General features: G+C 46.9%; 3 protein-coding genes across 4 annotated transcripts; 2 read left to right on the top strand and 1 right to left on the bottom strand.

Annotated features, from left to right (window-relative positions):
• Nucleotides 1-24: 24 nt before the first annotated feature.
• Nucleotides 25-2784, top strand: SNRPB (small nuclear ribonucleoprotein polypeptides B and B1). The gene is made up of 7 exons (XM_083801941.1): nucleotides 25-177; nucleotides 269-420; nucleotides 967-1078; nucleotides 1349-1501; nucleotides 1924-2062; nucleotides 2222-2347; nucleotides 2592-2784. The coding sequence occupies exons 1-7, from the start codon at nucleotides 175-177 to the stop codon at nucleotides 2627-2629; spliced, it is 723 nt and encodes a 240-aa protein (XP_083658067.1). The 5' UTR covers nucleotides 25-174; the 3' UTR covers nucleotides 2630-2784.
• Nucleotides 2785-3589: 805 nt separating this feature from the next.
• Nucleotides 3590-10220, bottom strand: DDX27 (DEAD-box helicase 27). Its single transcript, XM_083801908.1, has 21 exons — nucleotides 10087-10220; nucleotides 9796-9930; nucleotides 9634-9693; nucleotides 9174-9327; nucleotides 8756-8805; nucleotides 8508-8594; nucleotides 7617-7722; nucleotides 7348-7521; nucleotides 6873-7023; nucleotides 6620-6719; nucleotides 6366-6507; nucleotides 6138-6291; nucleotides 5946-6027; nucleotides 5695-5872; nucleotides 5443-5549; nucleotides 5169-5274; nucleotides 4974-5068; nucleotides 4744-4870; nucleotides 4381-4465; nucleotides 4093-4167; nucleotides 3590-3837 (listed from the first exon to the last, which is right to left on the bottom strand). Exons 1-21 carry the CDS (start codon nucleotides 10174-10176, stop codon nucleotides 3822-3824), a joined length of 2274 nt encoding a protein of 757 aa, XP_083658034.1. The 5' UTR covers nucleotides 10177-10220; the 3' UTR covers nucleotides 3590-3821.
• Nucleotides 10145-23268, top strand: ZNFX1 (zinc finger NFX1-type containing 1; the record flags this gene model as incomplete). 2 transcript variants are annotated; one of them, XM_083801873.1, is made up of 14 exons in its annotated part: nucleotides 10145-10400; nucleotides 11027-11119; nucleotides 11819-13912; nucleotides 14428-14559; nucleotides 14813-14961; nucleotides 15167-15310; nucleotides 15727-15844; nucleotides 16063-16307; nucleotides 16451-16590; nucleotides 16915-17069; nucleotides 17714-17859; nucleotides 18223-18333; nucleotides 19047-19142; nucleotides 20729-23268. In XM_083801873.1, the coding sequence occupies 14 exons, from the start codon at nucleotides 10145-10147 to the stop codon at nucleotides 23159-23161; spliced, it is 6312 nt and encodes a 2103-aa protein (XP_083657999.1). In that variant the 3' UTR covers nucleotides 23162-23268. The 2 variants fall into 2 exon arrangements, with proteins under 2 accessions (XP_083657999.1, XP_083658000.1); XM_083801874.1 differs by having other exon boundaries at nucleotides 10275-10404.
• Nucleotides 23269-23308: the final 40 nt, after the last annotated feature.

Raw genomic sequence — 23308 nt, 5'->3', positions numbered from 1 at the left:
CGGAAACGCGTCCATCGCGCGGCGGAAGGGGCGGTGCTGGGGCAGCCGCGTGCGGGCGGGCGGGCGGAAGTGGCGGCCGGCGCGCGGAGGTGCTTCCGGTAGAGCGGGGGCTGCGTCGGGAGCTGGCGGCGGCGGCGACGGCGGCGACGGGGAGGATCGCGGAGCGCCGCAGCCATGGTGAGTCGGGCGCTCTGCCGGGCGCGCGCGGCGAGGGGGGCGGCGGGCCCCGGCCCGCCACCGCGCTCCGTGTAACGGCGGTCTCTTGCAGACGGTGGGAAAGAGCAGCAAGATGCTGCAGCACATCGACTACCGCATGCGGTGCATCCTGCAGGACGGCCGCGTCTTCATCGGCACCTTCAAGGCCTTCGACAAGCACATGAACCTCATTCTCTGCGACTGTGACGAGTTCCGCAAGATCAAGTGAGCGGTAACCTCGCGGCGGGAGCGGCGAGCGGAGCCCCGGGCGGCGCCTCGAGAGCCCCTCACCGCGCTGCTGCGGCGGGGGCCCGCCCGGCGGGGCCGCTCCGAACGGCGGGGGTCGGCCGCGGCGAGCCTCTGCGTACATACCGCCCTGCGCGAGTCTCGCTTCTCAAATCCTGCTGCCGCCGGGGCCTAACTGGCAATGTTTGGTTCTTACTGTCCTGTTCCAAAGTGCTCGTTTCTGTTTCAGTTCTTCCTAACCAAAACGTACCGTTATGTGATGCTATTGTAGTCAGTGTAACAATTAAGCATCATGGAAAAGCTCATGGAGAAAATATGCATCTTTTGTTTGGATTTCTCTATGTGCGGGGCATGTAAAATACAGCTTCTCTGTAGCTTGGGGCATGTAAAAACGCTTTTTTTTTTTTGTACAGTAGGTTCTCAGCTCTGGAATAGTCAAGTCGTATCTTCAGTTGCAACTTTAAAGAACAACGTGTATTTTTTTTTTCTTTGTCTTGTAATGTTTTCTCTTTGTTTTCTCCTTAGACCTAAGAATTCAAAGCAGCCAGAGCGGGAAGAGAAACGAGTCCTTGGTCTCGTGTTGCTGCGAGGAGAAAACCTGGTATCCATGACAGTTGAAGGGCCACCTCCAAAAGATGTAAGGAGAATGAGCGTAGATCTAAGGAGAAAGGGAAGGGATGTCTGATAACTTTGTCTTCTTGCAGGAGACTGCTGCTACACCATTGTCCTAGGTTTCTAGACACTGTTGTGACTCCAGGTGCAGCAAATTTCACTGCAGGAAGTTCTAGACTACTCACTGCCTCAGGCATTCACTGGACAGAGGAGGGCTGATGGGATTCCTAAGACCTGAGTATTTTTGCTTTGATAATTTTTTTTTGGGGGGGGGGGGGGGGGTATCTGTTTTCAGACTGGAATTGCCCGTGTGCCTCTTGCTGGAGCTGCTGGAGGACCTGGAGTTGGGAGAGCAGCAGGGAGGGGAGTACCAGCTGGTGCACCCATGCCCCAGGCTCCAGCAGGGTTAGCTGGCCCTGTCAGAGGAGTGGGAGGACCGTCCCAACAGGTGAGATGCTGTGGCCTGTTAAAAAAGATCTGTCCAGTATTTTCTGGGGTGGTGTTTACTTCTTGGTGGTAATGTGATGGAAAAAAATGGTGGGGTGGAAGAACTGCATGCAGTCTTAGCTTCTGGTACCAGGGTGCTTGAGGTTGCTTCTTTTTTTTTTTTTTTTTTTTTTTTTGCTAGATCCTCCTAGGAACTCTGTATTTTATCTGGTAAAAGAAAATGCTTGAAAAGTGCAGCTTCCTGCACAGAATTCAAGTGGTATTAAGGGACTTGTACTATAGGTTTGGGGCATTATTTAAAATGTTAAGGATGGGCAGGGATAATTTTCTGAAGGAATAAGAATGTAAGTTCTGCTTATTGTCTAGTTAGGCATGTAAAGCAGATACGGTGTTCCTCTGTGAACTTCTTTATGTTGTTGACAGGTGATGACACCTCAGGGCCGTGGAACAGTTGCAGCTGCTGCAGCAGCAGCCACTGCTAGCATAGCAGGAGCCCCCACCCAGTACACACCAGGGCGTGGAGGTCCTCCTCCACCCATGAGCAGAGGAGCACCTCCTCCAGGTAGGAATTACTCTGTAGAGTGAGGCAGCAAGAAGTCTTTATTATTATGTGGCTAGATCGGTCATGAAGAGCTGGTATTAAGAAAGATTATTCTGATATCCAGTTGGTGCCTAAATATCCAGCTGACTATACATATACTTGCTCTTTTTCTGGCTTAAGGAATGATGGGACCTCCTCCAGGCATGAGACCACCTATGGGCCCACCCATGGGAATGCCACCTGGCCGAGGTGCTCCGATGGGAATGCCACCACCAGGCATGAGACCACCACCCCCAGGAATGAGAGGTTAGTGGAAGCTATCTTAAATGCCTAGAAGCCATAAGAAGCTGTAGCATAAATGAAAACATTTAAAGAGCAATACACTTTAGTGGCTCCCTAGGTCTGCTAGTTGTCAGTAAATGTATCCATGTTGAAAGAGGATCCCAAGCCCACGTTGGGAATGGGGAAAAAGGTCGTCTTGGTTTCGCTTTGCTTCCTCTGTCCTCTTTGAAATTCAAGTTGAATATTCAACTCTTTCCTTTATTCTCAGGACCCCCTCCACCTGGCATGCGTCCACCAAGGCCGTAAGATACTCTCTAATGTACCTTTAAACTGTGAGAAGACTGATTAAGGGAATATACTGAGCAGTACCATTTGTTTCAACTTTGCTATGTATTATTTTCTATTTACTGCTTGTAAAGGTTGCCCTTTTTAATAAAGTTGGAAAACCCTATAGTTTGTCACCACTGTGCTGGTCTCTTTCAGGAGTGCAACGGTTACCTTTCACTTCTGTAACTTGGTCATACCAAAAGCTCAATTCCTATAGCTAATTAAGCTGTGAACAGTTTTTCTGGCTCACCTACATCTATGCTGACCTGTGTCCTTCATAGGAATTAAGGCATATTAAATAAATCTAGCAATTGGTATGGCTAGCGGAGCTAAGTAACAGTAAAAGTTTAACATTTCTGCAAAATTAGAAGTTACTAATCAGAATTTGTGGTTTATTCAGTGGAGTAAGTATAATGCTATTTCTATGAGTAATAGTGATCTGTTAAGATGCTGGTTTTTAGCCTGCACTATCTCAGGTTGATCTTTACGGAGCCACATTGCTTCTCGTGTGTGGGGGGGAAGCCGGGATAAGCAGACCTATCATTAATTTCACACTAACATCAAGCACACTATTCTGGTTGCAGTCTTCCCTTATTGCCTTACAGCTGCTTTCTTTTCAATCAGAAGGAAGCTGTCTACTTCTACCCATTTGAGATGATCCTTTATTCACAGAGTATCCCAGAGATACTGCTAATTCTTGTGTTTTCTACCTCTCAGAAAGATGTCTTCAGGAAAACATTTTTCTCTATCTTAGAAATATGTCTGAAAATGATTTCTATGGTTAAGTAACAGAAATCACAGATGTGTAAGAACTAATCAGTAAGCAGTCTCTAGCTTTTACCATAAAGACAGGTTGATTTACCTGAAGAGCCTGAGAGAAGGAAATAAGGTTTCCTATCTCTCATTTCTCTAACTATCCTTTGAAGTAGTAGAGGAAACTTTTTTAGAAAGAAAACGAATCCATCTTTTATTGTATTGGCTGCTGAAGGTGTTTTTACACAGGCTATTCAACCAGGTATTAATGAACATCCCAAAGCTATTCCAGAACTTGATGAAAATCTATACAATTTTACTGAAGATGCCTTCTCATAGTACAAGGAAATCCAGACCCTGGAGAGAGTGTATCTGAAGTATCTGGATTGCCCAAGTTATCCATTGAGGAAAACACTTTTTACTTCCTCTTGTACCTGGAAAAGAAGATTCCCTGAAGTCATATTCCACCAGCTTAACTATCAATGATAAATAAGGAACAGCAATGACAATGCTCTCCCACAACAAAACCTAGAAACATGCTATTAAAAGCAGTATCCTTTATTTCTCCCAGCAACAGCCCCTTTGGTAGCAGATTAAGCTGCTGTAGAAGAACCAAACCTCTTAGCAAGGCCCCTTAAATAACTGCAGTAAAAGGAAAGCAGGAAAAAAAATTAAGAAGGGAGCTATACCTGGATTTGGATTTGAAGTTTCCTCCTTTCCTACGACAGGCCATACCCAAGCGTTTCCGATCCTCAAATGATGGGCTAGTACAGAGAGTGGGGGGGAAAAGAGAAAGCAGCAAGAGTCACTGATTTGGATCAATGGCACAGGTATTTCTTCAAAGACACCCTTCTCAGCTCTGCAAATGATGCAACTATAATTTTCCCCAGTATCAAGCGAAGTATCCCTGAGAAAGTCCAGAGATACAAAAGAACTGTTAAAGTCTAGACTAACACATTGCTGCTAAGACTTATTACCCTGCACGATACTGCTTCAGAGCCTTCCTGCTTGTGTTGGTAAGCTCTTCATCAAATACAGACAGTTTTTTCTTCTGCTTGGGGCCTAGTACAAAGAGATAATAATAGTAAGAACACTGGCAGTAAAGAGAAGACTAGAGCATCATCATTTTTACTGAAGACCAATAACACTGACCACAATAATAAGCATGACAATCAGGAGAAGTGATGTCTCCTCTCTGCAAATGTGTTCCCTGGCCAACACCAGTGGCCATTCCTCCTAACTTGGTGTTTCCCACTATGCAGATTACTTTACTTTACTCTTATGTAACAAAATAAATGATATAAGGTAGGTCAGCTGTAAAAAAATGTAATTTTCTCTACCTGCTGGTACTGCTGCTGGTTCCTCTTCTGGCAAGGCTCGGGCTCGCTTTGCTCGCCGATTCCTTTTTGCCAGCCGCTCAGCATACATTTGAGATTTCAAGATTTCAAATTGTGACCTCTCCTCTGGCTGGAAGGTAATAAAATGCAAGTTTACAGTAACGGGAGGTTTTGCTGAGGAAAAAAACAGGGCAATTCACTCTGGGATCCCACTTATCCGTAAATATACTCACTGTCATTTGGACTTTTCTCTGGGTGTCCTGCATAAATTTCTTCCTTTTTTTTTTGCCTCGTAATGCCAGGTCAAATTCCTGCAGGGCTTTAGCCACTAGAGAGAGAAAAACACGGAATAAAGAACCTTTTGAAGTACAGAGCACAGTCCAGTTGCACCTACGGAATTTAACATGACTAGCAGTGCCATGACTCACACTTTTCTTTCTTCCTCTCCTCACGGGTCTGAAACCAGCTCCGCTCCAAACTCCCATTTGTAGTTTCTTCTTTTCCTACCTCTAACTGCTTCTTTGCCCTATTGATCTGAGACAATTCAGGCAAGAAGTAAGCTCATGGTTATCAAGGAATAGGTACGTCTTCCAAGGAAGATGTACATCTTCCAAGGAACATGCATTTCCCAGCTACAGTACACTAGGATAATCTCCTAATACGCTATATCTACTCCAGATTAACATCCTGAAGAAATCTTACCTGAGCCTCTGACTGCTGCATCTCACGTTCCTCACGCTCCAAGCACAGAACTGCGTACACATCTTTCTCTAGATTCTCGATCCTTTCTCGAAATTTTAGTATGACGTCTGAAAAAGATCCATTGTGAATAACATCAGAAGCAGCCCATGCAAGGTCTGCTTTATTATTCGGCACCTCTTTTAGTAGCCCTTCTCTGTACAGTGTGACCTTCCCTGCCTGCTGCTCTCCTTTTTACCTCAGTGAAGTGCATACCTTGGGGGAGAATTCTGGCTTTCACTGGTGTTTTGGCAGACTTCACAATATCCTTCAGCATCTTGCGCTCTTCCTCACCCACAAGTGAAACTGAACGACCAGCCCTGCCTGCTCTTGCTGTTCGACCCACTCGATGAACATAGTGTTTGGTGGTATTGGGCATGGTGAAATTGATTACCTAGAAAATAAAGTGTTAGTAGGGTAACTACATTAAAGGACTCATTAAAAAGATCAACAGCGTAAATACTCACTGTTTTTACACCTTCAATGTCAAGTCCTCGCGCAGCCACATCTGTAGCTACCAAAATATCAATCTGCTCATCTTTAAAACGCCTGAGCAAAGATAGCAAGTATATTAGCAATGAATACAGAAATTCACTTCTGCCCTAAAACTTCCAACTTCTATTTTTTATCCCGTGATGGCTGACTAAACCTGGTAATACCTGAGTGCCTCCAGCCGCTGTGCCTGAGAGAGATTTCCATGAAGCTCCCCAACCCGTAAACCCATCAACCCAAGTAGGATGTGCATACGGTGAGCTTGCTTCTTTGTCTGGGTGAAAAGCATCACATGATCCGTGAAGGTCCGTGTCAGTAGAGCTGAAAGAAAGTCCTCTCAGCAGCCTGCTTTGCAGTCGCTTACTAATTCCATCTTTTCCTTCCTCATCACTCACCTGATACAATGGCCTCACGGTCCCCCTCTCGGTTGGGTCTGATCCGGATAAATTCCTGCCTCAGGAAAGGGGCAACATCTGTATTGCTGTTCACAAAAATTCGTGTCGGATTTTTCAGGGAAACTGAAGCCAAATCTTTCACCTACCAAAACAGGTTAATAAAAAGAAGTCCACATACTTTCTGGTAAAAGATTTAATAAACAACTATCTATTAAACTGTCTGCCTGTATGTGCTTCCCAGCAGCCTGTTTTACCTCCTCTGTCATTGTGGCAGAGAAAAGCATTGTTTGGCGGTGGTTGGAGCATAACCTGATTATTTCCTTCATCTGTTCCTCAAAGTACTCATCCAGCATCCTACACAGGAGAAACACAGCAAGATGAGGCAGCTGTATCTAGTCCTAGCTAAGAACTGTTACATAAGGCAGAGCAACAAAGACTGCCCTACGCTGGGAAACGGAGAGGAGACAGCTGCCACCCCATTTTTCACTGCTGTTCTGCCTAGTTTACCTGTCTGCCTCATCCAAAATGAGCACCTCTACACTGGTCAGATGGAAGGAGGGGCAGTTGTGGAGATGATCAATTAGTCGTCCAGGAGTTGCAATAAGAATGTCTGGCCCAGAGCGCAGAGCTGCTTCCTGAGTCTTCACATCTAGGCCACCTGAAAGAGAGCAAACACAGTCTGCTGACTTCCTGAGCAGGTTGCAACAAAGTACATATTTCCAAACTGCCAGAGGAATGGGAAACAATGCAGATTAATACCACATTCGGAATTAGAAATGACCCTACCTTTCCCTTTTAATTAAAAAAGAAAAAAAAAAAGCATACTACATAGCATGGGAAAGTAAGATTTTAAACTATAAGCACACCTACTAAAAGCATGTCTGCAATAATTCTAAGTATCCAGGTTTAGAACACAGGATTTCCAGTTCTGTATAGTGTTTACAGTGACCTGTGCAATTCACATAAGCAACTTAATACACACCTACAGCAAGGCAAGTTGTGACACTGCTGAATTGTGCCAGCTGTTTTGTAACAGAGTGCACCTGAATACCCAGTTCTCGTGTTGGCACTAGAACCAACACCCGTGTAACTGGAGCTTGACGAGGTTTGTATATCAGGCGCTCAAGTACCGGCAAGATGAAGGCAGCTGTTTTACCTATAAAAGAAAATTAAGATGAATTATCAAGAATTACCAATTATTGTCAATACTCTGAACTCTCCATGTTTTGTATGCCCTGCTCTAGTCCCTACCTGTCCCAGTGGCAGCACAGGCACAAATATCCTTCCCCAGAAGACCCACAGGGATACAAGCCTTCTGAATTGGAGTTGGTTGCTTGAAACCAAGAGCTGTGATTGCCTTCAAAGGAGATAAAGCAGTTAAACACTGTCTCTACTCAGCTCTGTCGAGGCCACACCTGAAGTGCTGTGTCAATTCTAGGACCTCCAGTACAAGAGAGATATGAACATACTGGAAAGAGTTCAACAAAGGGCCACAAAAATGATGACACGACTGGAGCATCTCATATGAGTAAAGGCTGAGAGAGCTGGGGCTGTTCAGCCTGGTGAAGAGAGTACTCAAGGAGATCTTATCAATGTATCACCTGTAGTGAGCACATAAAGAAGACTGAGCCAGACTCTTTTCAGTGGTGCCCACTGACAGGACAAAAAGGCAACAGGAGCAAACTGAAAGACAGGAGGTTCTGCCTGAACACCAGGAAACATTTTTTAATGTGGTAGTGACTGACTGCTGCAACAAGTTGCCCAGAAGAGTCTGTGGAGTCTCCGTACTTGGTGATATTTAAAAGTTATCTGGACATGGTCCTGGGCAACCTGCTCTAGGTGTCCTTGCTTAAGATGAGAGGGTTGGACAAGACAACCTCCACAGGTCCCTTTTGAAGTCAGACATTTTATGATTTTGCTACAAGTCTCACTCAAGACAACATTTACATACATTGCAAATCAAAGAACGTTTTCTGTTATTTGGAAAAAAAGAACTCCTAAAGGGCTATCACACCCCCATCCCCAATTTCTTTTTCGGAGAGGCTGCAAAGAGAGAAGGAATTTGATGGTTCTGAGTGGTAGAGGGGAGGCTGTCCAACATTCTTCACAATAACATAGGAAGTAATCAAACTAGATAAATACCTTTAGCAAAGGTCGTGAAAGATTCATGTCCTGGAATGACAAGTTATCATCATATTGAGAGGCATCTTCAAAAAAGCTCTCTGCTTCCTAGAAACAGCAACAACAAAACCGGAATGCTATAGACAGCAACACAGCAGGTGACCAAAGGGCTCTGGGATGTTCTATGACCTACAGTTTGTTAACCAAACTCAAAAGCCTCCAGAAATAATACTGGAGAATGACCTAGTGTCATTCTCTCCAATGCTTACTGCTTTTCGTCCCGTTTTTGATCTCCTTCTTTCCTTCACTTTAATTGTGTCTGCAGAGAAAAAGAAACATGACATTAATAAGCACAGCTAAATACATAGCAAGATATAGCATGTACCCTCATCTTGTGCTTTTTGCTCTTAATGAGGTATTGACGGAAAAGCCTCAGAAACAAATATAGGCAAGGAGATCTCCTTCTTCAATGATCACTGCAAATAAAATACCACTGCTACCATTCAAAATAAATTTGACCAAAGTCAGAGGAACATCACAGAGGCCTGCAGACAAGACAACACAAAGTAAGAAATTTGTCCACAGTCACCAAGACTTCACTAAAGACTTTAAAAACTAACGACTCTTCTCCAGTCAACAGTCTGTCACATTCTCACTTCTGACCATCTTTCTATGTACTACTAGTACCTGCTTTTGTGAGGATAGTTTCATCATCCAGTGAATACTGGGACTCCACATCTTCTTCTTCCCTACTGAAATCCTCACTCTCTGTTTTTTTGGATTGATCATCCCCAGTCTCTGCATCACCGTCTTTCACTTTTGCTTGTTTAGTTTCTCTTTCCTGTGCCGAAATACAAAGCAGTTTAGAAGAACTTCAATTCTTTGTGAGCTTTCTTTGGTGTGTTTGGTTTGTTATGAGCCCACTCACAGATCCAGGGTTTTGCATAACCTTAAGCGTTAATAATTCTACGTTCTCATCACTACAGCGATGTATGATGCGTGGCTGAAAACCCAGCTGAGGTATTAAGCTCCAGCTTGAGCACTGTAACTCTGGTTGCTTCCAGAGCCTACGCCTCTGAAAAGGACACAGCAGACGACCAAACCAAGTCTCTACATTAATAAGAATCACTAGGAGAAAGGCCCTGACCTGGAACTTCCTTTTTTGTCTCACTTTCTCAATCTTCTCGTCCAGCGTCGTAACTGATCTCTAGACAGGGAAACAAAAGAAAGGAGCTGTAAGAGGAGCCCGGAAGAACACAACAACGTGACTGCGGGCACTGCAGCCCCGGGACCGGCCGCTGGGCCTCACCTTGCCACGAAGCTGGCGCAGAGCTGACGCCCAGGTACCTTCCCCACCGGCCTCCGCCTCGCCAAAGACGAAAGCAGCACTGAAGTCTCCTCCCGCGGAGGCCCGCCGCCAGCGGCCAAGAGCCACGCGCGGCCCCTACAACAACAGCCGTGAGCGACGACCGCGGGACGGCCAGGCCGAAGCGAAGCGGCCCTGCCCCTGCCCTCAGCCCCTTGCGATCCAGCCCGGCCCAATCCAACTCGCCGCGGCCCCGCCCTGCCCCTGCGCCGGCCCAGCCCGGCCAGCACCCACCTCTTCGTCCTCGGAGTCCTCGGACTCGGGGTCCTCGGGCCCCTCATCCCCCTCCGCGATGGTGCCCACCAGGCCCAGGCTCTGCAGCATGGCCACCTCCCCCCGGGTCGCGCGGCGCCGCGTGGCCCGGCAGCAGCGCGTGCGCGGAGCCGGCCCAACCTTGGGCGGGGCGGAGGCAGCCGTGGCCCCGCCCCTCGCCGCCCCGCCCCGCGGAAGGGAAAGCGAAAGCGGCGGCGGCCGGGGAGAGCGAGCGGCGAGAGAGGCCCGACGGCACCGGGGCGCTCTTTCCGTGGCGGTTGCCGGTGCTGCGGGACGTAGGTGCTGCCTGCTGGGGGCAGGGGCTCGGTATCGGGGAAGGGTGGGGAGTATTCCCGGCGGGGGCTGGTACTGGAGGAGGTGCCGCTGCCCGCTGGGGACGGAGAGGGGGGAGCCGGTACGGGGCGGCGGTGGGAGGGCGCTGCCCGGAGTGGCTGGGGCACGGGGGGACGAGGGGGACACGGGGGGGTGGCGCGGGGACAGGATGGGGGGGGGCGCGGGGACAGGATGGGGGGGGGCGCGGGGACAGGATGGGGGGGGGCGCGGGGACAGGATGGGGGGGGCGCGGGGACAGGATGGGGGGGGCGCGGGGACAGGATGGGGGGGCGCGGGGACAGGATGGGGGGGGCGCGGGGGCACGGGGGGGGGCGCGGGGGGGAGGGACACGGGGGAGGGCGCGGGAGGGCGGGGGGGACGGGGGGCGAGGGCGCTGTAAGGGTCTGCCTCGGTGCTGGTGCCCCGCGCCGCCCCTGGGCGTGTTCGGTCCGGGGGCGCGGGGCGGGCCCTGCGGGGAACTGGAAAGCGAAACCCGGCGGCGGTGGCGCGGGCGGGGCCGGGGCTACCCTGGCGTGACGGCCGCCGAGCCGAGCCGCACCGAGCGCTGAGCAGCGTCCTCGCCCCGCAGAGCCGCGACGCCCCGCAGAGGAGCCAGCGGCCGGAGCGATGGAGGGGGCCGGGCGGGGGCCTGGCCTCCGGCTGCCCCGCGCGGGACGGAGAGGTGAGGGTCGCCCGGCTGCCGCAGAGCTAAGGCTGCGGGTGGGCTGGGGGTGGTGCGGGGGGAAATGCTCCTTCCCTGCCTGCGCGCGGTGCAGCTTCCTCTCGGCTGTAAGCTCCTGCGTTTACTTGTTTACCTCCAGCCTCTCGCTGGAGCCCACAAAGCAACGATGTACTGCAGTGGTCTCTCTGCTAACTGATACTGCTAGCAGTCAGTGCCCTTTGAGTGTTCTGCTGGGCGTGTGAGAAAGGCTACACAGCCTATGCTTCCTGCTACTGCGAGAGGCTGGGTCTTGCGCAGAAGGTTGCGTTTTAACTGTGCGATTTGAAGTCAGCTGCTGCAGCCTGGGTAGTTATTTCAAAGACAGCTAACTCTTGAGGAAAGCCTGTCTCGTGCAGGATACGTCATCATTGGCCTCCTTTAATTCTGCTTTGTGGAAAAGGTTTATTTTCTCAGTGACTTCCCAGCTTCACAACTGACATGGGCTCTAGATATGGTACTCTTTAGCAGTCAGGAAAAGGATTATAGAGGAAATACTGAGGGTCTGGATATAAGTGAAGTGCTAGTTGTCTAATGTGGTGCAAGATGCCCAAAATATGCTCACAAGCAGGCCAAAATACTTATACTTTTGTGTTGGGAGGCAGGTTAATATGGTCAATTATAATTAACAAATGTCTCTTTTTTTTTTTTTTTTCTTTTAAGGGCATGCAGATCATTGGGATACTGGATTTATACAACGAGGGAGAAACAGAATAAATAGTGTGTCAGGCCAGACTCATAAAACAGTAGCTCAGGCAGGGGAAAATCCCCAAACCAGTAATTATACTCCTCTACTTGGGCAAAGAGAAGAAAGATCTGAATGTTTCTTCAGTCGAGGAAGAAGAAACCAAGGTGGACAAGCCAACAGTGGAGCCACAGGACATTGGAATGAACAGGAGAATGAGGGGAGAGGAAAGAGGTATCAAGGTGGACAAACACACGAGAGGGCCAGAGGACCCTGGAATGAGCAAGAAAATGAGGGTAGAAGAAGGAGGCATCAAGGTGGACAAGCGTATGAAAGAGACAGAGGACTCTGGAATGAACAAGATAATGAAGGTAGGGGAAGGAGATATCAAGGTGGACAGGCATATGAGAGGGCCAGGGGACCCTGGAACATGCAAGAAAACGAGGGTAGGGGAAAGTGCTATCAAGGTGGACAAGCTCTATCTGGACAAGCCCAGGAAGATGCTAGAGGGCTGAGGAACGGACAGGAAAATGAAGGGAAAGGAAGGAGGATACAACCTGGGAGGAATACTCACTTCTACCAGAAACCTACCCCAGGTGGTGCTCAGCTCAGTGAGCAGCCTCAGCAAGTCAAAAAGATTGGCTACAAATTCCTAGAAGGTCTCCTACAGAAAGACCCTTCTGAAGTTGTCATCACACTTGCCTCGAGTTCAGGTTTGAAGGAACTTCTTTCCCAAACCGCTATGAAACCCAGTTTCCTTCAGCTCATTTGTCAGGTGCTTCGAAAAGCATGCAGCTCCCGAATGGATAGACAAAGTGTTCAGCAGCTTCTTGGAGTGGTGAAGGAGTCCAACTTTCTCAAGATCTGTCTGCCACAGTATGTGTCTGACATGGTAACAGAAGCAGTCCCTGCTGTCCGACATCAGTATCCTGAACATATTGGCAACATCATTTTGCTGCTTCAGGACCTGATCAGTATTTTCCCAGCTAGCTCTGTGCAGAAAATCTCCATTCTCTTAACAGTCTTGCCAGCATCCATAAATGCCTTGCGAGCTTCTGGTGTGGACATCATGGAAGAAACAGAGAAGAATCTAAATAAAGTCCAGATGCTTGTGCAGCACCTGCAAGAGAAGAGACGTGAAGGCACGCTGAGGGCTGATAACTACACTCTTATGCAGCTTCAGGCTGATGGTCAAGAAGAAACCTATCGTACAATGACCATTTATCCAACATATAATGAGGTACACCATGATGAGAAACCCTTTCTACGTCCCAATATTGTTTCTGGAAGATATGAGAGCACCAGCATTTATCTTGACACCCATTTCCGGCTTCTGAGGGAAGATTTTGTAAGGCCTTTAAGGGAAGGTATCTCAGAGCTTTTGCAGAGCTTTGAGGACAAAGGTTTGAGGAAGAAAAAATTTGATGATATCAGGATCTACTTTGACACACGGATTATTGCCCCACTCTGCTCCCCAACTGGTGTTGTTTACAAGGTTCAGTTTGACACAAAGCCGTTAAAGTTTGTGCGATGGCAGAACTCCAGACGGTTGCTATATGGATCCCTGGTCTGCATGTCTAAAGATCACTTTGAAACATGCCTGTTTGCCACTGTTTCTAATCGGGATAGTACAGATCTTGCCAAGGGGATTGTACAGCTATGTTTTAATGCACAGAGCCAAGCACTGCTGGCAGAGGTTCGGCCCTCAGACTCCTTCCTCATGGTAGAGACAACTGCCTACTTTGAGGCATATCGGCATGTGTTAGAAGGGTTACAGGAAATCCAGGAAGAAGATATCCCATTCCAGAAGTACATTGTGGAATGTGATGCACAGGTGAAGGAGCCAACATACCTTACAGTGGATACTACATACAACTTTGCACCCTTGACAGAGGATCCCCTGGCAGATGAAGAGAGAGCTCCTGATGGTTTGAGAAGGCAAAGTTTCCATGTTCTAGATCCCAACCGGTGGCCTTCAATGGAAACCTTGGGACTAGATGAGTCCCAGATGGAGGCATTGAGACTTGCACTCACCAAGGAGCTGGCTATTATCCAAGGACCACCTGGGACTGGTGAGAAACATTTGCTTTAAGTCTCTGTCATTTAAGGAGTTCTCCTTGACTTCCTCATTTAGGGAGACTATCCCCAGAAAAAGCCAGCTGCCCTGTGTCCAGAGCTTTAGTTCCATGTCTATTTGATGCTTGAGAAGCCCAGTTATTGTGAGCTGTGGGGAAGAAGGTTAAAATATTCTGAAATACCCATATGAAAATGTTTTCAGCTATTTGATGCCGTGGTACCTCTTGCTGTGCAACAGCTCTATTAACCTTTGTAGCAGGTTTGAACACTAGGAATGTTCAACCCTGATTCTCTGCATGAAGAAAGAATTGCAAGACTAATGGTAATTAATTTAAATGGTACCTGAACTCAGTACGCACCACTGCTTGTCTTCTACTAGTACATGAGTGTTTTATGTAAAGCCAATTGTCGTGTGTTAAGCTAGCTTCAGTGGCTTGGGAGAAGCAGTGGCGGGAAGAACCCTGCATACAGGGATGGATTACCCTTTTCTGATTCAGAGCTTGTTTTACAGGGAAGACTTATGTGGGTTTGAAGATTGTCCAGGCTCTCTTGACTAATAAGCATGTGTGGCAAACGACTGTCCAGAATTCTCCCATCCTTGTAGTCTGTTACACTAACCATGCGCTGGATCAGTTCTTAGAAGGTAAGAGTATCTGGCAAGTATGATGGAATGGAGGGTAGAAATTATACTATAACTCTTACTCTGTCATACCTTTTGTCATGAAGACCTGCCCTTTTGGCTCTTTCTGGTGATTCTAGCCCCATTCTTACATAGTAAGAAAACTTCAGACAGACCAGTCCAATGTGTTGCGTGCAAAGACTGTTCTCCCTACCCTTTATCAGGCTGCAGAAAACAGTTAGCCTCTTTAGCACTAATATTTCTTTCTCATTCACAGGAATATACACATTCCAAAAACATGGGATGGTACGTGTTGGGGGGAGAAGTAGCAGTGAGGTCTTGAAGCAATTCACCTTGAGGGAGCTGAGGAAGAAGTGTGAGTTCCGACACAACTTGCCAATGCATCTCCGCAGAGCCTACGTGAATGTACGTATAGAGTCCCCTGGAAAAGACTGGGTTACCTGTCCATTGGGGAAGCTAACTAAACTTCTTCCAGACCTGTTCTTTCACATTGTTTTACACTGAAGTCAACCTTTTAATTCTTCTTTGTTCACAGTATCATCAGTTTCTTGTTCTGCTGTTTCTGAACTTTGTTCTTCTGCATATGATGTCTTCTCTCTGTTATGAGTAGATAACCAGTCAGATGAAGCAGGCTGAGGAAGAGCTCCATAAAGGAGCAAAGCACTTAGAGTGCACAACATATGGAGTGCTGCATGAGCGCCACTTGGAAGCGTGCATTGCCCCCCAGCACTGGGACAGTCTGATGAAGGGTCTGGTAAGAGAGGTTCCTTTCTTATGAGTCGAGCAGTCCCCAAATATACTTACTGCCCTTTCTGCAAATGTGTCTGAGCTTCCCTCAGATTTAATTCCTTTAGCCTCACTCAACGACTGGGAAAGAAAGGGAGTGAATGGCAAGCTGTGTCAAAGTGACAGGAAAGCGGAGTTAAATTTTGCTCCTTTAAACTGCAGAGATTTCAAGTGATCTTTGTCAGTGTAAAAATACAAGTGCACAAATGAAAGCCTTAAACTGAAGGAGAGGAGGGATGCTATTTCTAGAGATCTGAGGTTGCCTAGACTTCTTGGCTCTGGAGGTCACTTGGTGGACTTGTCCTAATTGTCTTATGCTTCAGGGCGCTGCTTTGTCATCATCCTGAGACTGATGAGGCTAACTGATTTGACTCTTTATATTAGGATCATGAGGAATTCTACTACAGTGCTGCACAACACTCAGTGATTCTGGAGTGGCTGGGCCTTGGTGTAACTGTCTTTACCCAGAGTGCTGCAGAGGATATAGAGGCTGAGAATCCAGGTAAAAAAAATAAATAAAAATATTCATCTTCTGTAGGCATTTGCCTAAGCAGTGTATGCATGCCAGAAAATAGACGCTGCTACTTAACAGAGGCTGAAAGATGCATAACACTGTAAGGCAATGGAAAGATTAACCTTAGTTTCTACACAGTGATCTGCTGCACTGTGACTCTGCTAGAGTGGCTGTGACTTGCTGCATGTAATTGGTGACTCTCACAGGTGGTCAGCAGGAGAGAGAGGAGGAGCAGGAAGGTGAGGCAGAAGAGCTGTTGGAGATTCCGGAGGAGGCTGACCTGATTCAAGCTGATAGAGTGATTGAGGATGAAGAGGCAGCAAAGCCTCAGAAGAGGAAGGAGGAAGAGCACAGGGCTGTTCGTGAACTAGCCAGTGTGTTGTTGGCTATGAAGCTGGAGAATGAGGAAGAAGGAACAGCCCAGCCACAACAGAAGACTGTGCAGTGGGAGGTAACTGTATACACTAGTATACTGTGTCTCTGCTTGACTGTGTAAGTAATAACATGGGCATGCTAATACAGAATAATCTTTGTGTTTTAACTGCTTATTTTGGGATGGGGGCCTATTTCCCTCCCTCCCCCCCTTCTCTCCAGATAACTGCTTCCCAGAGGAAGAAAATGAAACAGAAGATGAGAGTTGAGCTCCGTAAACTGAGTGCAATGACAGAGTTAGAGGCCAAATCTATTCAGGATCTGTGGCAACTAGACCTCAGCTCTCGTTGGAGGCTTTACAGGTGACAAATATATTTTACAGGGTCTATCAAGCAAATGTGTGATAAGACTGTCAGAGTTCACAAACTCCTAGCAAGCTGGGGTATATCTGTCCATACCTGTTCAGTTCATTATCTGAACATGTCTTCCTGGAAGATACTTGCTTTTACCCTGCCTATATTGGCAGGACAATGCTGTCATCTCCACTGTGTGTGTTGGGGACTGAGTAAAGATGCTAGTCATCTCTTGCCGAAAAAGCACGAAAGTTCTGAACTGAACCCACCCAAAACTTCTAGGTCGCTGTCCTCCTTCTCTTGCTGTGTGTGGTAACAGCTCTTTCTTCTTAGGCTTTGGCTGCAGACCTATCAGGGGTTTATTCGAAGGAGGATTCTTCAGCATGAACAGCAGTACCAGGCAGCAGCAGAAAGGCTAGCAGAACTAAGGCTGCAAGAAGATCTGTGCATTCTCAAGGAGGCCAAAGTTGTGGGGATGACAACTACAGGTGTGCAGCAGTTGGGATGCAAACCAGCATTGCACTGCCTCCAGTAATGACTAAAGGACCTTATTGTCAAAGGATTAGTATTCTGTGCTGCTTGACAGCCTGGGTCAGGCTCCACGTTAGTCTGCAGCCACCTTCATTTCTGACTCCCTCTGCAAACATGTCTATCACACAAAGTTGTCAGTTGGCTGCACAAGCGTTTTCCGTGCACTTTTGAGCAACGTTATTTTAATAGTAATGCTCCATTTCTTGTGCCTCAGTTAAACACAGTTCATGTCTCTGATATCTCCACATCACCTTTTGGTGAGCAGAGGCAGCATAAGTCTTGTAGTATCACCCTTTGGGGAGACAGTTTTGGTTTTTTATGTGTGGCGATCGATGTGTTCTGGATGTATTTTATGTCTGAAGAGAGTCAGGAAAGGGCCAAGGCAGGTGTAGCATTCTAATCCCCACCTGTCTTCCCTAACTTCTCTGCATATAGAAGCCATCCTTGGAACAGTGCTGTTTTAAAGTCCACATTCCACAAGACTCAGCATTTTGGAATCTTGGGAATTTTCTGGAACACAGCTTATACCTTCCTAAAAACTCTTATCATACCACCTGCGCGTAACTATACTTGTTAAGGCTTGTCTTCTCTCCTTTCTCAGGTGCTGCCAAATACCGTCAGATCTTGCAAAAAGTAGAGCCAAGAATTGTAATTGTAGAAGAGGCAGCAGAGGTGCTTGAGGCTCACACCATTACTACTCTTAGTAAAGCTTGCCAGCATCTCATCCTCATTGGAGATCACCAGCAGGTAATGTCCATGGCAGATGCCTCTAACTGTTGTGCAAATAAACTAGAACACTTTCATCAAACATGTTTGGCAAACACCAGAACTTCCTGCTTCTCAGTTTCCACAGATACCACGGGTCTTGTCTCCTTTGATTATGGAGCAGAGTTACTGGGGGACTTATCTTTTTAGTTTAACTGACACAACGTGACATGTGCTCCAATCCACTTCAGTTATGACAGTACACAACTTTGTTATTAGCACTTCTGCAAGAATCCAGTCTCTGGCCTTTCTACTAGAGACCAGTGATAGGAAAAAGAGATAAGTGAAATCTTACTAATAGGTAAGAGTGCTGTTAAAAAATGGACCCAATCCCTTCTCTTTCAGCTGCAGCCTAGTGCCAATGTATATGACCTGGCGAAGAACTTCAATCTGGAGGTGTCTCTATTTGAACGGCTGGTGAAAGTTAATTTCCCCTTTGTCCGTCTGAAATACCAAGTAAGGAACAGCTATAAAACACTCCCTTATTGCATTTGTACTTAGCTTGCTTTAAGTTTATAGTACATTTAAGGCTGCTCTGTGAGCAGAAATATAAAAGCTAAAGTAATGTGCTACTTTGTTCCTGAAAGGAATGGTAAGAACAGTCAAACTGTCACAAATGGTATACTATTGTTCGACTAAGTGTCTGATTCATCAGTGATGTGACCTAGAGCACTGTGGTTCCCACAATTTTTAGTGCAGAGAACGTGACTTATTGTGGCATCCAAAACTGTTCCAGAACTGTGGAGACACAGAATCTTCTTGAGTTGCCTCCTGTTAAATTGTTGCAGCCATATTTCTTGGTGCCTGGAGAAATTCTACCCCTAGCAGTCCTGTATTAAAATTGCCTGGAACAACTGGTTAGGGGTTAGGGTGAGGTGCTGGCTTTTGTTACTAGAATACTGTTGTTCTTAGATCTGCACTGAAACCAGTATTCTTATTACAACAACGTTGCAAAATGATTTTATTGAAGGTACTCTGATGCCATTTAGCTGTGACTGGTGGTGGTGGTGGCAGCAGGGGTGAGATAGGAGGCACTCTATTCTTGGCTTACTGAAAAAAGTCACCCTTGTCTTGTATTTAGCTATGGTCTGTACAGTGGAAAAACAGATTATTGGCAGGGAAATCGGGTGCTCCTTCCTCATGACTGATGCAGCTGCTTTGTGTTTCAGCACCGCATGCGTCCTGAAATTGCCCAGCTTCTCAGTCCTCATATATACCAGGAGCTGGAAAACCATCCCTCTGTCTTGAAGTATGAGAACATAAAAGTGAGTTTTCAGTAGTGCAAGCACTTTCTCTTGCCCCTGTTACTGGCTAAAATAAGTTTCTGTAAAATGTAGTGTTAAAAGATTCCAACTTCTAAATCAAGTTCATCTACTGAAATAGATGAAGGAAATGCGGGATATAGAAATAGGCAAGTAATTTGTAGCTCTTCTGGTATTACTGATGGCAGACACTGGAAATAGATCCAATATTGATGATTGTAAAAGAACAGTGAAATATGGAAGAAGGACCAAAAGAATTACAGGAGATTGAAAGCTAGGAGTAAATCTTAAATGAGACACTTGAGGCATAATTCGTGAAACTCCAGTGTAAGACAGGTGACTTCACTACTGGAATCTTCCTTCCCCGAGTTCTTTGTTTGGGCATTTTACCAATACACAGCATCTGCAAGCAAGATCTATGCAGTATAAAAGTATAAAGCAATCTTTTATTGATTAACGTGCATAATAAGCATCTAGAAATTAATGAACTAAAAGCACTAGTATGCTTGCCACACCATAAGACACTTGAAGAGTCTTTGCTGTTGTCAGGTAGGCATCAATCAGAAGGGTCAGCCTTTGCTTCTTCCTTAATGTTATTGTTCTTATCTTTCACTAATTCCCTTTCTTCTGATTTTTTGTTTTTTCCCCATCCTAATTACGACTTCATATCTTCCCATGTTAGTGCTTTTCTTGCATCTTTGAACTATTATTAATTGTATCACTGTCTATAACGTTACCTTTCTTATCTTGCATAGTCCTGTTCTGCAGACTTGCTCACAATACTGTCATAACTAATTTCCTCAGAAGTCTGAGCCAAAGTTACACTGCTATGCTGTATCAGAGTTAGGCTTTAAATTCCTGAAACAAGTGACTGGATACCTTTTGGAGAAAGAATTTGATGTGGTTATAGAGAGGATTACAGTAGCTTAGCCTACCTGCATCTTTCATAACGAGAAGACAGTACTAGTTATTTAAAAGCATTCTAACTTGTTGAGAAAAGCATACGAAAACCGATAGAATACTGAAGACAGACAAGACAATAGTGAGGGTGATTTAATGACTAAAAATAAGCTATCCAGGAAACTGGCACCTCCTCTTGGTATCTTGAAATCCATATCAAGTATTTTGTAGAAGATGGTCTAGTTAAAAATAACCTGCTTACAAGACCACAATTTTACCCAATTTCTCCTAGGGATAAGCTACTCTGGAGAATCTTAAACAAGTTCAGGATACCAAAAGCCATTGAAACTCAATCTTTTAATCTAGTACAATAACCAACATAGGTGACCGCTGAATTAAATTGTACAGCAATGGATGTTATGTGCAACTATGGACACCTTGGAAAACCAGAGATACGTGTTTGGTCCACAAAAAACATTCTTTCCTCATAAAAGCAGTTTCTGGGTTTTGGTACACAGCCCAAGAAATCCTTAGAGAATTATTAAGTTTGGAAAAGACCTTCAAGATCATCTGGTCCAACTATCACCCTACTACCAATGCCACACACTAAATCATGTCCCTGAGTGCCAGGTCCAACCTTCCCTTGACCTTCTGCTTCTAAAATTCCTTTCTGTTTCCTCTTGTTTCAGGGAGTCCTATCTAACCTCTTCTTTGTGGAGCATGACTTTCCTGAGCAAGAGATTCAAGAAGGGAAAAGCCATCAGAACCCACATGAGGCCCAGTTTGTGGTGGAACTGTGCAAATACTTCTTGTGTCAGGATTATCTACCTTCTCAGATCACCATTCTCACTACTTATACTGGGCAGCTTTTCTGTTTGCGCAAGCTCATGCCAGCCAAGACTTTTGCAGGTGTGAAGGTTTATGTAGTGGATAAATACCAGGGGGAGGAGAATGATATTATCCTGCTGTCACTTGTGCGGAGCAACAAAGAGGAGAGAACTGGATTCTTGCAGATACCTAATCGGATATGTGTAGCATTATCCAGAGCTAAAAAAGGGCTGTATTGCATTGGGAATATGAGAATGCTAGGTAAAGTTCCTCTCTGGAGCAAGATCATTCACACCTTGCGGGAGAAAGGCAACATTGGCCGCTCACTGATGCTTTGCTGTCAAAACCACCCTGAGACCAAGACGCTGGTATCTACAGCAGCAGACTTCAGCAAAGTCCCAGAAGGAGGCTGTAGTCATCCCTGTGAATTTAGGCTGAGTTGTGGCCATGTTTGCACAAGGGCATGTCACCCCTATGACGCTCAGCACAAAAAGTATCAGTGTCTGAAGCCTTGTCAAAAGGTGCTTTGTACAAAGGGACATCGCTGCCTGCAGTCATGTTATGAGCCATGTGGACCATGCATGGTGATAGTAGAGAAAACTATTTCTAAGTGTGGTCACCTGCAGATGGTGCCGTGCTCTTGCCCAGATAGTGAGTTTGTCTGCCAAGAGCCTTGCCAGAAAAAGCTGAACTGTGGGCATACATGCAACAGATTCTGTGGCCAGGAATGCACTGCGCGGTGTCCTGAACTGGTTGAAGTCACACTGCAATGTGGCCACAGCCAGCAAGTTAAATGTTGGATCACTGAAGAGATGAAACATGGGAAACCTGTTGAATGTAGAACTAAGTGTTCTGTCACACTGGAGTGTGGTCATGTATGCTCAGGTTCCTGTCATACCTGCTTTGAAGGAAGATTTCATAAGCCATGTAGCAGCCCATGCAAGCGCTTCTTGGTCTGCTCGCACAAGTGTCGGCAGCCTTGTACTGTAGAATGCCCTCCCTGTCAGCTTGACTGTCAGAACCACTGTGTTCACAGCAGGTGTAAAAAGAAATGTGGAGAGCGCTGTTTTCCATGTGTGGAACCATGTGAGTGGCGGTGCCAGCACTATCAGTGTACCAATCTTTGCAGTGAACCATGTAATAGGCCTCGCTGCAATGTACCATGTACTAAGCTGCTGCGTTGTGGGCATCCTTGTATTGGATTGTGTGGAGAGCCCTGCCCAAAGAAGTGCCTTGTTTGTGACCATGAGGAGGTCACTCAGATCTTTTTTGGCTTTGAGGAAGACCCAGATGCTCGATTTGTACAGCTTGAAGACTGTGGCCATGTCTTTGAGTCCCAGGGCCTTGACCATTATATGGATGAAGATGATGACGTCATCAAGCTGAAGGTATGTCCTGTCTGTCAGACACCAGTCAGAAAGAATTTGAGATATGGTACCATTGTGAAAAGGCGGCTGGACGAGATAGAGAAGGTGAAAGAGAAAATCCAAGGCCCAGCACAGGAAATCGAGTCTAGCAGACGAAGACTGCAGGCTGCACTCATAGGGAATGCTGTTCTGCAGAGGAATCTACCCCATAAGTACCTCATGTTGGAAGATAAACTAAAAGCTTCTGATCTCTCAATAAAGAGTATTGGACTAATTGAGAACCAGCTTAACTTCTACAAGCGTGTAGCTGACCTAACTGATTCTATGAGCAAAATTGATGTGAATGAGCGGAAAGGGCTGAAAAAGCGGCTGGATGAAGTCCAAGAGTGGCTGGATCTGCCACGCATCAGCTTTACGGGGCAGGAGCTCTCTGACCTGCAAGCTGAGATCCAGAGACTGACCTTTCTACAGAGCCTCTTGTCAAGGTGCAAAAGCGCAAGTGGCATGATCACCGCGGCCCTTGCAGCAGAGATTGCCAGTGTACGTGAGATCTTGGAAGGGACAAAAAAGTTCACAAAGGCTGATGAAGCTGCAGTGAAGGCTGAACTGGAGAGGCTCTGCACTGCCTTGCCTGTATCGGGGCTGGGGATCTCTGAAGCTGAGCGGGTGCAGATTGTCCGTGCCATAGGCTGTCCCCGTGGCCACTGGTTCAAGTGCAGAAATGGGCATATCTATGTGATTGGGGAGTGTGGGGGGGCGATGGAGAGGAGTAAGTGTCCCGAATGCCACGCAGTCATCGGGGGCACAAACCACACTCTGGACAGCACCAACAGCCTCGCCCCCGAGATGGACGGAGCGACCCACGCAGCCTGGTCCGAGGCAGCCAACAACCTGCTCAACTTCGAGGAGCTGCGGCGGCTGCTGTAGCTGGGCGTCCGTCCCCGCTTCTCGTCCGCCCCAGCTCCGGGACGCGCCGCCGGCTCTCGGGGCTGCTCGCTGCCCTGCCCGCAGTTAATAAAGTGCACGCACGCGCCCCGGCGCTGCCCGCGCGCCTCCTTTGTCCGGGCCGGGAGG

This window comes from Anser anser (assembly GCF_964211835.1).
Source record: "Anser anser genome assembly, chromosome: 16".
NCBI classification, from domain to species: domain Eukaryota; kingdom Metazoa; phylum Chordata; class Aves; order Anseriformes; family Anatidae; genus Anser; species Anser anser.
This window is presented reverse-complemented; position numbering and strand designations above follow the sequence as displayed.

Excerpts from the sequence above, each read along its gene's own strand:
- SNRPB (XM_083801941.1), top strand. Across the intron at positions 421-966 it reads GACGAGTTCCGCAAGATCAA|ACCTAAGAATTCAAAGCAGC; the intron begins GTGAGCGGTAAC and ends TTTTCTCCTTAG. Across the intron at positions 1,502-1,923 it reads TGGGAGGACCGTCCCAACAG|GTGATGACACCTCAGGGCCG; the intron begins GTGAGATGCTGT and ends TGTTGTTGACAG.
- DDX27 (XM_083801908.1), bottom strand. The coding sequence starts at position 10,176 with ATGCTGCAGAGCCTGGGCCTGGTGGGCACCATCGCGGAGGGGGATGAG. Across the intron at positions 9,694-9,795 it reads TGCGCCAGCTTCGTGGCAAG|AGATCAGTTACGACGCTGGA; the intron begins GTGAGGCCCAGC and ends TTCCCTGTCTAG. Across the intron at positions 9,328-9,633 it reads GACAAAAAAGGAAGTTCCAG|GAAAGAGAAACTAAACAAGC; the intron begins GTCAGGGCCTTT and ends ATTTCGGCACAG.